General features: G+C 40.3%; 1 protein-coding gene across 2 annotated transcripts in view; it reads left to right on the top strand.

Annotated features, from left to right (window-relative positions):
• The window catches only part of FNDC3B (fibronectin type III domain containing 3B), a 474,468-nt gene that overhangs the window by 413,994 nt on the left and 47,755 nt on the right, over positions 1–12,719 (top strand). For both annotated transcript variants that reach the window (XM_073578841.1, XM_073578842.1), the window contains one exon: positions 1,237–1,449. In XM_073578841.1, coding sequence (XP_073434942.1) covers positions 1,237–1,449 — 213 coding nt within the window. The remainder of the gene's footprint in view (positions 1–1,236; positions 1,450–12,719) is intronic.

Raw genomic sequence — 12,719 nt, 5'->3', positions numbered from 1 at the left:
TATACCCAAACAAACAAACATACACACACACACACACACACACACAAACACACACACACACACATACACACTTTCAGCCCTAGATATTGATAAACAATCCATGAAAAAATTATTTGTTTTAAATGGAAATAAATGGAAAAAAAACAACAAACATCGAAAAAAACAACCATGAAAATTTAAAAAAAAAAAACTAAAAAATACCAAAAAAAAAAAAAAAAAACCAGACTAGAAAATAAGTAAAAAAAAAAAAAAAAACAACAGTCCGTCTGTACTTACATCACGTCTACCCGCCCGCACTTGGCCTTGCTGCTCCTGCCGTTCCTCCGGTGGTGGTGGCGTGATGGAGGATGAGCTCTGAAAATTAAACCAAAAAAATTAATCACATGTGTTTATTTTTTCAAATCCATACGGAAGCATAGTACTCACTTCTTCTGCCTCTTGCCCTGTCCCGGGGACATATTCTTCACCAGATGAAGACATGCTGCAATAAAAAAAAAAAGAGACATAAGTACATAGAAATGTATTGAAATTTCAGCCAGACATTAGGTTTTTCATACTTACATTGGTGCAGCTTGTGCTGTGTGTCCACTAGTGAGCAATCCTTAAAGTATTGTGGAATCCCAGTGCCCACACCATTTTATCACCTTGGTTCATTTTTTTTTTTTACTGTCTAGACCAAATTTCAGTCATGTTTATGTAAAAAACGCATGCGCATAAAAACGCAAGACCATGCGCAAGTATTGCGCTCCCATAGGCTCCAATGTGGTGTTTTTGCGCATTCCGTGCGCATTCCGTGCGCATGCGTTGTTTTAACGAGACAGGGCGGAACCAAAAATGCAACATGTTGCGTCTGACGCGCCTGGCGCAAAAGACAAAAAAACGCATGCGCACGAAAGCGCAAATATGCGCAAGACCATGCGCACATCATGTAAAATATAGGTGCGCAGTGCGCATGCGCACTGGTGCGCCCGATGCTCTGCGCACAAAAGCGCTAATGTGAAACCAGCCTTACTGAACTTTTACAACAAATGAAAATACAATAGTTTTGTGATAAGTCCTATTACCGAACCGCTCAATAATGGCTGCATTGACAAAAAGATCACACTGTGCCAAAATGATTTGTTAGTGATGATTGCTCCTAAATTGATTACAAAAACTTAAGAAAATGCCACGAAAAGGAGCTGAGAGCTGTTCCACTCCGCCTTTTCTTATACTGTATTTCTTTTTCGCTTCTAGAATCCGGATTCAAGGAGTGAATGAAATTGGAGCTGGGCCATTTAGTGAAGCAATCAACGTAAAGACAAACCCTCTTCCCCCACTACCTCCTCGACTCGAGTGTGCGGCCGCCGGACCCCAGAGTCTGAAATTAAAGTGGGGAGAAAGTGGAACGAAGTTTCAGGCATCGGATGATGTCATCTTCATCCTTCAAATAGAAGACAAAAATAAAAGGTACATGTCCAGTGATTTCTCCACGTGTTTACTTTTGTCATTATTCCCTTGGCACATTTTGTCCTCTTGGTTTATTATAAACATCATTATGTTTGAACTGTGAGAGACACTACTGTCCATCCTCTGATCCATTAATCATACTCCATGTACCATGAGTTTTCCACAACAACAAGGTTTTTTTTTAAAATGTGTTCATATACAAGAATGAGATTTTACTTTTCACTCCTTGTATTTTCCGAGAAATTCATCGAAACGGGTCCAGTTGGTTCCCTGCTGTTGTTAATTCTACTTTTTTTTTTCCTGTATCATTGTAGGGAGTCATAACAAAGTGACTGTTCAAACCAAGCACTGCACCATGTAGGGAACACTGCCCTAATAAAAAATGTAAGAATAGAGATTTTTATGGTTTGCATCATTAAGAATAAATACAATGTGAGACCACTAGTACCGATTTCTCTATCCAGTTACAACCAAAGTCAGGTGTTCTTATAGTCTGTTCCAAAGTCTCATAAGAAAGATGTTTACATTTAAGTCACCATGTAACAGCGCCTGTTCCTCCACATTACACAGCATGCAGCGAAATAAGCCTCTAGTGCTACTTCTATGGCGCAAACAGACATCCAACCATAGTGTAAAGTAGGAAGGATTGATTTATTAAATTTTATTTATTTTACTCACGTAGACAAGTTCTGAAAACATCACATATCCTTTAACTTGCTCAACCCAGGTCTTAGCCCTTCTTACTTCGGCCAGAGAATATAATATCAGATATGCTCTAAAAAAAAATCCCAAAAAGGGTAAAACCCTCGTTTGGACAAGATATGTGAGACATGATGTTCTTAGGGCTTTTAAAATACCCTAAAGCACTGCTATCTTTGTGAATATATATGTTCTATTCAATAAATAAATCCTTCCTGTTTTACACTATGGCAGGATTTCTGTTTGTCCTATGGAAATAGACGATTATTCCCTCAGGCGCATTGTATTATGAAGGAGCAGGCGTTGATTCATAGTGATTTAAAGGGAATCTTCCATTAGGTTTTTGCTACCTCATTTGAGAGGAGCCTGATGTAGGCACAGAGAATCTGAATCCAACGATGTATCACTTAGATTACTGGATGCAGCCATTCTGACACAATCAGAGCTTTTACATTTAGCAATTAAGCAGAGATGAGAGAGCTCACACCAGGCTCTGTATGTACAAAGTCCATAGACAGAGGGCTGACTATCACAGGAGGGGGCGTGTCAGACCAGGAAGTCCCAGCAATGATAAGTTCCTGGTGCTAAAACAATCATTGCAGGCTAACAAAACCATGGAGCTTGTTAAGAGAGGGGTCTATAACATGCTGCCTTTAACTTGCATGGCAAAAACTTGCTGATAGATTCCCTATAAACAGAGACCTGTATGTTATGAGAACTCTGTACAGACTACAAGACACCTGACTGGTCGTGAGAGGATACGGAAATCTGAATGATCTGTATTGAGCAGTCTGACATTCTAATAAAATCTTACCTGTACTGTTCAAATTTGTTAATGTATTAATTGTTCTTTTATCAAATATGCTAATTAGGTGCTTTGCATACACTGGCATGATCAAACTTTTCTTCTAGTCTTTCCATCTGTCTCAGACCTTCTCTGGCTCCTATAAAGAAAGAGCAGTCTTTCAATGACGAAGCGGTTAGGGATGGATGGAAAGCAATAAGGAGGTGCACTTGACTGCTCGGCCATGCCCAGGGTGCACAGTGCACCTCATTAACATATATTTGATTTACCCCTTTTTGACCTTGTAAAACCGAGAAAAAGAGACATACTCCACCCCCTCTTTCCCCTTTTTGACCTTGGACACAATAGTACGTCCAAGTTCAGATCCCCCGCTTTGATGAGGGCTCCGGCGGTGAGTCAACTTCTCCCCTTTTTATCTGGTTTCAGGAGTGATTTTCATATTGCCCACACCTGTTTCTTGCCACAGGTGAGTTTGAATGAACATCACATGCTTGAAACACAGTTGTTTAACCATACCTTTGGAAAGGTACCAACAATTTTGTCTGACCTATCCTCAACCAAATTCCATTCACTCATGACAAGTTGAGAACTTGAAAACTGTGAGGACTTGATGCAGACTAGGACAGTATATCAGAAAATTCTACAAATTGTCTACATACAATGCACTTTATTTGCTGGAAATGAAATCCCTGCAAGAAATCTTTATTTTATAATTTTCCCCTTTTTATGGTTGCTACATAAGCAATGGATTTAAAGGTAATTATTAATAAAATTTTAATAGATAATTTATAGCTCATATATAAATCACACCTGGAAAGCCTTTTGAAGAATGTGTCCAACCAACATACATCTGCCCATATGTTATCGATAAGGGAACGTTACCTAACAAGACTTCTTTCCATAAGGCCTTCACAACACAAATTAAAATACCATTGACTTAATTGTTGAGACTGGTTTATTGATGCAAGGATACCACAATTTCAGATAGCTATTGGCAATATTGATACTCTTGAGTTAAGGAAATGTCTTTTAATTACTGATCAGTGGTCTTTATCCTGAGTGTGTCATTAGCACCTACTGCTCAGCCCTGATGACCTGGTAAAGTGTCTGATAAGATACTGATTGTTACATCCCCTTAAGTAGAAAGGGGCCAGAAAGAATACAGCTAAGAACAATTCTTTTATTCTATACATTATCATTTCTCAAAAACATTAAAACATACTTTAATTTATGTATAACTGGGAATGATGTCTGCAGCAATCCAAGGCTCTTTCATATCCCTGTTCACATTTTTCTTCTCTCAAAAGAGCAGAAAAAAGTAAATGACGGAAAACTTGATGAATAAAGTGATATATATCGGCAATGCCCAACCAACTTAACCTAAAGGAAAATGGGTCCTTTGGGTTCTATCATGGCATCCGTCATTACAGATTCCTGCTGTGACAGAATCTAATAAAGAAAATTTAGAGGGCACCACACAAAAGGGATACACAGTAAGTCTGTAAAACAACAACCATGGAAAATAGAGAAAAGCTACAGACTTAAACCAGGATCACCTGAATAGACAAAATAATTTTATTGGATGCAAAAATGGACATAACCCGTTAAAAACATTTAAAAAGTCATATGACAATAGACCCTGCTGGCCCACAATAGAACTAGAAAACTCCCCCAAAACAACACATGATATACACAAATGGTTTATGTTGGCTCATATCTCAAAAGACAATATAGCATACAGGACAATGGATGTAGAAATCAGTGATAATCACTAATGCAAATGAGTCATGTTGAAATCATCAACCATCAGAGAATAAATAACATTTTATTGGACAAACCTCCCAATGATAAGTGTTTTTTTTCTCATTTAAACTAAAAAAAAAATCCCTAAAAATATACTGTTTCAAAATATTATTCACAATTGAGTTTTCAAGGATTTAATAGGTTGTAAAAAACCGAAAATGGTCATGTCATTATCCAGGCCGGGGTTTGTTTTTTGTCTTTTTTTTTTTTTTTTTCCCGGTCTGGTCATGCCAGGGGTTAATTTTCCCTGCCTCGTTCTAGTGTCAGGCCTACTATTTATCTATGCTGCAACCTGTGTGCAGTGCTCGTTATATTGATTGCCTTCGGTGTGTGTAGCTGGCTCTGGTGAGTTCCTGATTTGTCCTGCTGCGTACACCTAACCCTACCTGTGTCTGTTTACTTTCTTTCTGCCCGCCCCTGCTCCTTATCTCTCTGTGTGATTGGATTCCGTGGTATCTGACTTTGGCTCGTACCTGACTTGATTTGTCTCCCCCTTCTGATACCTCTGCTACTGACCGGTACTGACCTGTTTCTCTCTCCTTCCTGACAGTGTTTTGGATTTCCCCCTTTGTACTACGTTATTCTCTGGTTACTGCTTGGCTTTCTGACTATTCTGCTGCCACCTAGTGGTTGTTTTGCTGTGTTACTGCTGGTCTGCTTGTGGGTTGAATATTCAAATCTCTCTCAGCTCGGCTGCTATCTAGAGGAGTTGGTGTACTGTTTTAACCCTTCGTATCACAGCGTGACAGGTCATTTGTTGAATTTTCAGCATTAAGAAGTCATAGTTACTGAAATCAAAAGATTTTTCAATCAAAAAACTTTTAACATGCAAAGTTACATGTTAAACCTTTCTTTGATATCACCTTCACAATTCTTGCATCCATTGAACTTGTGAGTTTTTAAGTAGTTTCTGCTTGAGTTTCTTTGCAGGATATCAGAATAGTCTCTAGAGCTGCTGTTTTGATGTGTTCTGCCTCGCAGATGTGTTTATTGAGGATACTCCAAAGGTTCTCAAAAGGGTTGAGGTCAGAAGGAGGATGGTGGTCACTCCATGAGTTTATCTCCTTTTATTTCCATAGCAACCAATGACTCAGAGGTAGTCTTTGCAGCATGAGATGGTGCATTATCATGCATGAAGATGATTTTGCTACAGATAGCACAGTTCTTTATGTAAATCGGATGAAAGTTGTCAGTCAGAAACTCTGTATACTTAGCCGTGGTCATTTTCAGACATTCATTGACTCTAAAGGCCCCTTCCAGATCTATCCCCATGATTCCGGCTCAAAATTTGACTCCACAACTGCCTTGCTGACTTTGCAGCCTTGTTGGGTCATGGTGGCCGTCCACTACTCCATGCACCTGAACCATTCAGGATTGCACGGCGCACATCAGTAAGCAAGACTGTTTTAAAATTAGACTTCATGTATGTGTGGGCCCACTGCAACCTTTCCTTCTAGTGAGAAATGTTTAGGGGTGGCTGAATAATAGGTTTATGCTCTACTTCAAGCCTCTGGATGATCGTATACCTTTTGCAGGTTTGCTGGACTCCAGCTGCAGATATGTTTGCTTCTTTATTGTTCAATATGTTTTTATTAAGCAAATATAGCAAATTTAACAGACATTGAGAACATATAAACAATCAATCCCTCTCCCCTCCATCAGCAGAGTGTTTGCTTCTTTATAATGGTATTTTAGCAGCTGCTCTTTTAATCCAATGAATTTGTCTGCCACTACCTTCCTCATATGCCTTTATCTGCACAAACCAGTTTGCTCTGATACAACTAAGGAGATTTACTTCCATTCCTAAACTTGAAACTGATCCACCAGGAGCATTTCTCCTTGAAAATGGATGGAGTAGGTAGCAGCAGAAAATGGTGGACTGTGGCAGTATGTATTGCTTAACTTAACATGCACCTATCTCCCTTAAAAAAAAAAAAAAAAAAATGAGCCATTACCAGAGGAGTCTGTGACAGCGGCTTACCTTATATTACCTTCTGCACATTAAATAATAATGCAAATAATTGGGCACTTGTTTACCTTTCCCAGATGATGATATGAAGCAGAAAGAAAGACAAAGAAGCGCAACAGTGATGCACACACAGCCCAATGTTGGATAAAAAAGGCTTTATTAGAACAATGCCAAACAGACAAAAAATGTTTAAAACACCATTAAAAACATGCAGTCAATAACATGTGAAGACAGTGCATAACAGGGATGTATGGCAATAACTTATTAAGAGTATAATACTCAAATAGGGCCACCACCAACTAAATAATTATATGAACAATATACTGAAAGGGACACTCATGAATCCAGTCACATAAGGGACAGCAGCTGACATATATGCACATAAATTATAAATAAATCCTATGACAAAGGATATACTCATATACAGTCACCAGCGACCAGTATGCTATCGTGGCTGCAACTAACAAATCATACAGTATACTTTGGCGCATGTTTGCACCTAGCTGTATTATCTGTTTTGCGGTGCCCACTTTCTTTTCTATATATATGATGATATGAAATCATGAGTAGTGCAGATAATGTATTGTTTTGTATGTATACAGTTTTTATTTTGTGTATTTACCTTGATATAAAATATAGTTATGTAAATTAGATGTGGTATTATCTGTGATTGTGTGATTTTGTTTCCCTAATTGCTGTAATTGTCAGTACTAATGCCTAGAACCAGATCTCTTTCCATTCCATAATTAAGTGACTATTAATTTATGATGGCTCATGTTGAGTTTCCAAGTTTGAATCTCGTGTATATGACTGGTGAATAGTTTACATAGTGTTGTCTATGAACCCTTATGCTCTGTGTCTTTGGGTACAAAGATTTACAATCTTGCTCAGTAGAAGAGGTGATAAATTTTCATCTTAAGTTTTTTTTTCTGAATAATCATATACAGGAATTACATACATGCAGGAATTGATGATATGCGTATAAATGTAAACTGTGAGCAGATAACCACATGTACAAAATTGTTTAGTGCAATGTCCAAGAGTTTGGCGTAGGGATGGGCGAATCTACTCGTTAGGACTCGTTACTCTGCGAGTAGTAGGGGACTCGCAGGAGTCGGTACTCTGCGAGTTTCCAAGCGATTACTCGCACAGTAACGAGTCCAATGCAAATCAATGGCAATCCTAGTTTTTTCAGAGTTTAATACAAGCAATCCTAGTTTCTTAGCGATTTTGTGTCCCGCTGTCAGCAGCGAGTCTTAGCGAGTCTAGGACTCCTATATACTGTATTCGGGACTCGCAGAATACAGAATGTTAATTTTCAGAAACAGCCTAGTTTGTTAGGTGAGAAAACTGTGAAGAGCACTACTATGATTGGCTGCTGTCCATCGTGATGCCTATGTCATGTATCACAGGCAAGGCTGTATATAAACCCTGCCCCCGCCATTTTGGGCACATTCCTGTGACTATCTGAGCTAGTGCAGGGCGAGTTGGAGACATAGAGCAGATCTAGGGACTGTTAGTCAGTGTAGGACCTCAAGATTCCTCACAAATAACACAAAAGTTCTTTTCAGAACTACCAGGACGGAGGAATACTGTAGAGGACTGTAGGCAGGGAGAAAGGCAGGAGCAGCCTTACAGTGCATACAGCACCATCCTCAGAGCTTAGCTTACTCACTCAGCTTCCATCAGAGCTGAAATCAGAAGCATAGCTGAGCAAATTTTCATTTTTTTTTCCACCAGATATTATTGGGGTCATATTTACCCCTGCAGCGTTATTATTTCTGTGGCAGACCAGTGCGTTGCTGCTATCTATCCCACCAGCTAATAGCACGCACGCTGCCTGCTTGTGTGCACTAAACAATTTTTTCAGGGAGAGTGCGTTGCTTCTCTGCTAAGTTACAGCACGCACTTCACCCCAGAGCGGTGACGCAGACAGCACCACAGTCCACCTAGGTGACTGCCTTTTGCGCACTAAACAATTTTTTCAGGGAGAGTGCAGGGCTTCTCGGCTACCAGCTAATAGCACGCACGTTACCTTCCTGCTGTGCCAATACGCATCACTAGCCTTGATTGTCCTCCTATTACAGTCCCCTGTAGTTATCCCCTTTGCACTGTGCATCCCCTGAGACTACAGCACGGGTCACATCACATCCCCCAGTGAAGCAGACCCCGGCCCGGTGCTGGGTACCACGGTTTCAGTGCGTCACAGGCGCCAATGGTGACACAAGAAATCTCACTCTCTCCTAATCCAAATAAGGGTACAGTAAAAGAAAATAGAAGAAATGACATCACATAACTCTTACCCATGTTTGCCTGCCCATCTTCTCCAGCGTGATCAAATGTCGGGAACATACTTCTGGCGATGGACCTCCAAGCCATATTTCGCTGTCTTTCATCACCATAGCCAGGGTGGGTGGGCTACCACAGCTGGGGCCACTCTTCAACCAGGCCGATCAGCCTCTCTGTATCACGTCTGCTACACATCTTTGGTGGGCCTGTGTGTGCAGATCTGATCGCCCTGTGTGTGCAGATCTGATCGCCCTGTGTGTGCAGATCTGATCGCCCTGTGTGTGCAGATCTGATCGCCCTGTGTGTGCAGATCTGATCGCCCTGTGTGTGCAGATCTGATCGCCCTGTGTGTGCAGATCTGATCGCCCTGTGTGTGCAGATCTGATCGCCCTGTGTGTGCAGATCTGATCGCCCTGTGTGTGCAGATCTGATCGCCCTGTGTTTGCAGATCAGATCGCCCTGTGTGTGCAGATCAGATCGCCCTGTGTGTGCAGATCAGATCGCCCTGTGTGTGCAGATCAGATCTGCCTGTGTGTGCAGAATATCAGATCAGCCTGTGCAGTAAATCGGTTAGCACAGGTGACTTCCTGTTTAGCTTCTAGCGTGATGTAGAAACGATTTTCTGTGCTTTAGGGATGAATTCTAAATCGCTAAGCTAGGGGCCACTTGCGAGAGTAAAGAGTAAAAAAAATGGCAGCACAGGAATCGCTGAAATACTCGCATCCCCATTCATTAACATTGGACTCGCTAGACTTGCAACGAATATCGAGTTTCCGAGTCGGACTCGTTAGAGTCTAGCGATTCCGAGTATTTCAGGATTCGCCCATCCCTAGTTTGGCGGTGAAAATCGCATCATTAGTGAAATTTGCAATACCCAAGATGGAATCTGTAGAACAATTACAAATATATTGAGAAAATGACTCGCCTCGCAGCCATAGCTCTACTTAAATATGTACCAGTTAGGCCGGATTTGCATCACATTATTGCTCTACGTCAAACATATAATTTCTTCCTTGGCTACTACTCTGCTATTGAACACTTACACCACTGGTAGTATACATACTAGAAATACTAAAAACCACAGAAAGAGGAAAGAAACCTCCCATATTTGAGAAAAACACAAAACAGGCAGAGATGCTTACTTGTATAAACAGGCCTCAATACAAATGCACTAACAGGGTGCAGCGGACCCAAGTAAAATGGCTACTGCACAGGTGCAATAATACCTAATGAAACAGCCAGCCTACAATCAGGGATTGGCCGTGTGGCACACCAGTGCAAAAAAATAATCCGTATGTGGCAGTGTTTATTTTTTTGCACTTTTGTGTCACATGGCCAATCCCTGCATTTGTATTGAGACCTGTTCATACAAGTAAGCATCTCTGCCTGTTTTGTGTTTTTCTCAAATATTGGAGGTTTCTTTCCTCTTTCTGTGGTTTTCATGTTAGAGTAGGACTGGCAAGTGTAAGGATACTAGAAATACTATTCAGTACAAGACCGTTTGTAATGCATACTAGATCTGCCCTTTAAAACAATGTTTATGCTGGACTGACGGCTCGCTGCTAGTCTTGTAGTTTTTAAATTCTAATGCTTGCTATGTGTTTGACATTTGTAAATTGTAAAAATTAAAGGGTAATCGTTTCATTTTTCATAAGTAAAAAATAAATCCATTTATTTTTTTGCCATAAATAGTTATCCTCAAAAGTTTACATATCCCGGCATAATTTTTGCTTTCTTGGCCTTTTTTCAGAGAATATGAATGATAACACCAAAACTTTTTCTCCACTCATGGTTAGTGGTTGGGCGAAGCCATTTATTGTCAAACTACTGGGTTTTCTCTTTTTAAATCATAATGACAACCCAAAACATCCAAATGACCCTGATCAAAAGTTTACATACCCTGGTGATTTTGGCCTGATAACATGCACAGAAGTTGACACAAATGAGTTTGAATGGCTACTAAAGGTAACATCCTCACCTGTGACCTGTTTGCTTGCAATCAGTGTGTGTGCATAAAAGCTGAGTGAGTTTCTGGGATCCAGACAGACTCTTGCATCTTTCATCCAGCCACTGACGTTTATGGATTGTGAGTCATGGGGACGGCACAAGAATTGTCAACAGATCTATGGGAAATGGTAGTTGAACTGTATAAAACAGGAAAGGGATACAAAAAGATATTCAAGGAATTGATGCCAGTCAGCAGCGTTCAAACTGTGATTAACCAATGAAAAATCAGGGGCTCTGTATAAAAAAAAAAAAAAGTCAGGTAGACCAACAAAAATTTCAACCAAAACTGCCAGGAAAATTGTTTGGGATGAAAAAAAAACCCACAAATACATCAGCTGAAATACTGGACTCTCTGAAAACTAGCTGTGTGGCTGTTTCAAGATACAGAATAAGGAGTCACTTGAAGAAAAATGGGCTGCATGGTCGAGTCGCCCGAAGAAGGCCATTACTGCGCAAATGCCACAAAGTATCTTGATCTCGCCTACAATACGCTAGATAGCACAGAAACAAGCCTCAAAACTTCTGGAACAAGGTAATTTGGAGTGATGAGACCAAAATTGAACTTATTGGCCACAAACCATAAATGTTACATTTGGAGAAAGGTTAACAAGGCCTATGATGAAAGGAACACCATTCCTACTGTAAAGCACAGTGGATCGCTGATGTTTTGGGGTTGTGTGAGCAACAAAGGCACAGGAAACTTGGTTAAAGTTGAAGGAAGGATGAATGCAGCACATTATCAGCAAATACTGGAGGCAAATTTGCAATCATCTGTCCAGAAGCTGTGCATGGGATGTACTTGGATGTTCCAACATGACAATGATCCAAAACTCAAGGCCAAGTCGACCTGTCATTGGCGCTACGGCAAAACAATGTGAAGGTCTCCTGACATCAATATCATTGAGCCACTCTAGGGAGATCTCAAGTGCGCAGTTCATGCTAGACAGCCCAGGAATTTACAGGAACTGGAGGCTTTTTGCCAAGAAGAGTGGGCAGCTTTACCATCTGAGAAAATAAAGAACCTCATCCACAACTACTTCAAGCTGTCATTGTTGTTAGAGGGGGCAATACACAGTATTAAGAAACGGGGTATGTAAACTTTTGAAATCAGGGTCACTTAGATGTTTTGGGTTGTCAATATGATTTAAAAAGAGAAAACACAGTAGTTTGACAATAAATGGCTTCACCCAACTACTAACCATGAGTGGAGAAAAAGTGTAGGTGTTATCATTCATATTCTTTGAAAAAAGGTCAGGAAAGCAAAAATTGTGAGGAGGTATGTAAACTTTTGAGCACAACTGTAATATTACACGTTAAAAATAAGCAACTTTGTAATCTGTCTTTTATTAAAAAAAAAAATCTGCTTTTTCCTCTTGGAGTTATAGTCCTTTATCAAAATTCTCAATTCAAGAGTAAAATCTGTTTTCAGTGAATACAGATATTTCCATTACTGAGATCAGGAACGACAGTGGGTGCTCATAAAGTTCTATGGAGAACTGTAGCTATCGTTTCAGGAGAACTTGCTACAGTAGACCTATGTCTGCCTTTAGCTGCCCCGACTCCTCCCCTTCCATAGAATTTTAAGTCCTTCCCGACATGCTCCGTACATATACTACTCTGCAGGAGGTGCGTTCCCGCAAAAAGCAGTATATCTACGGTGGCCTCGCTGAGCGCCACGGCGATCGCGTGCAGGTGTCA

Source organism: Dendrobates tinctorius, unplaced genomic scaffold (genome assembly GCF_039654945.1).
Source record: "Dendrobates tinctorius isolate UK_male_01 unplaced genomic scaffold, ASM3965494v1 ptg000060l, whole genome shotgun sequence".
NCBI lineage: Eukaryota > Metazoa > Chordata > Amphibia > Anura > Dendrobatidae > Dendrobates > Dendrobates tinctorius.
Note: the sequence above shows the minus strand (reverse complement) of the source record. Positions and strands in the feature narration are given on the sequence as shown.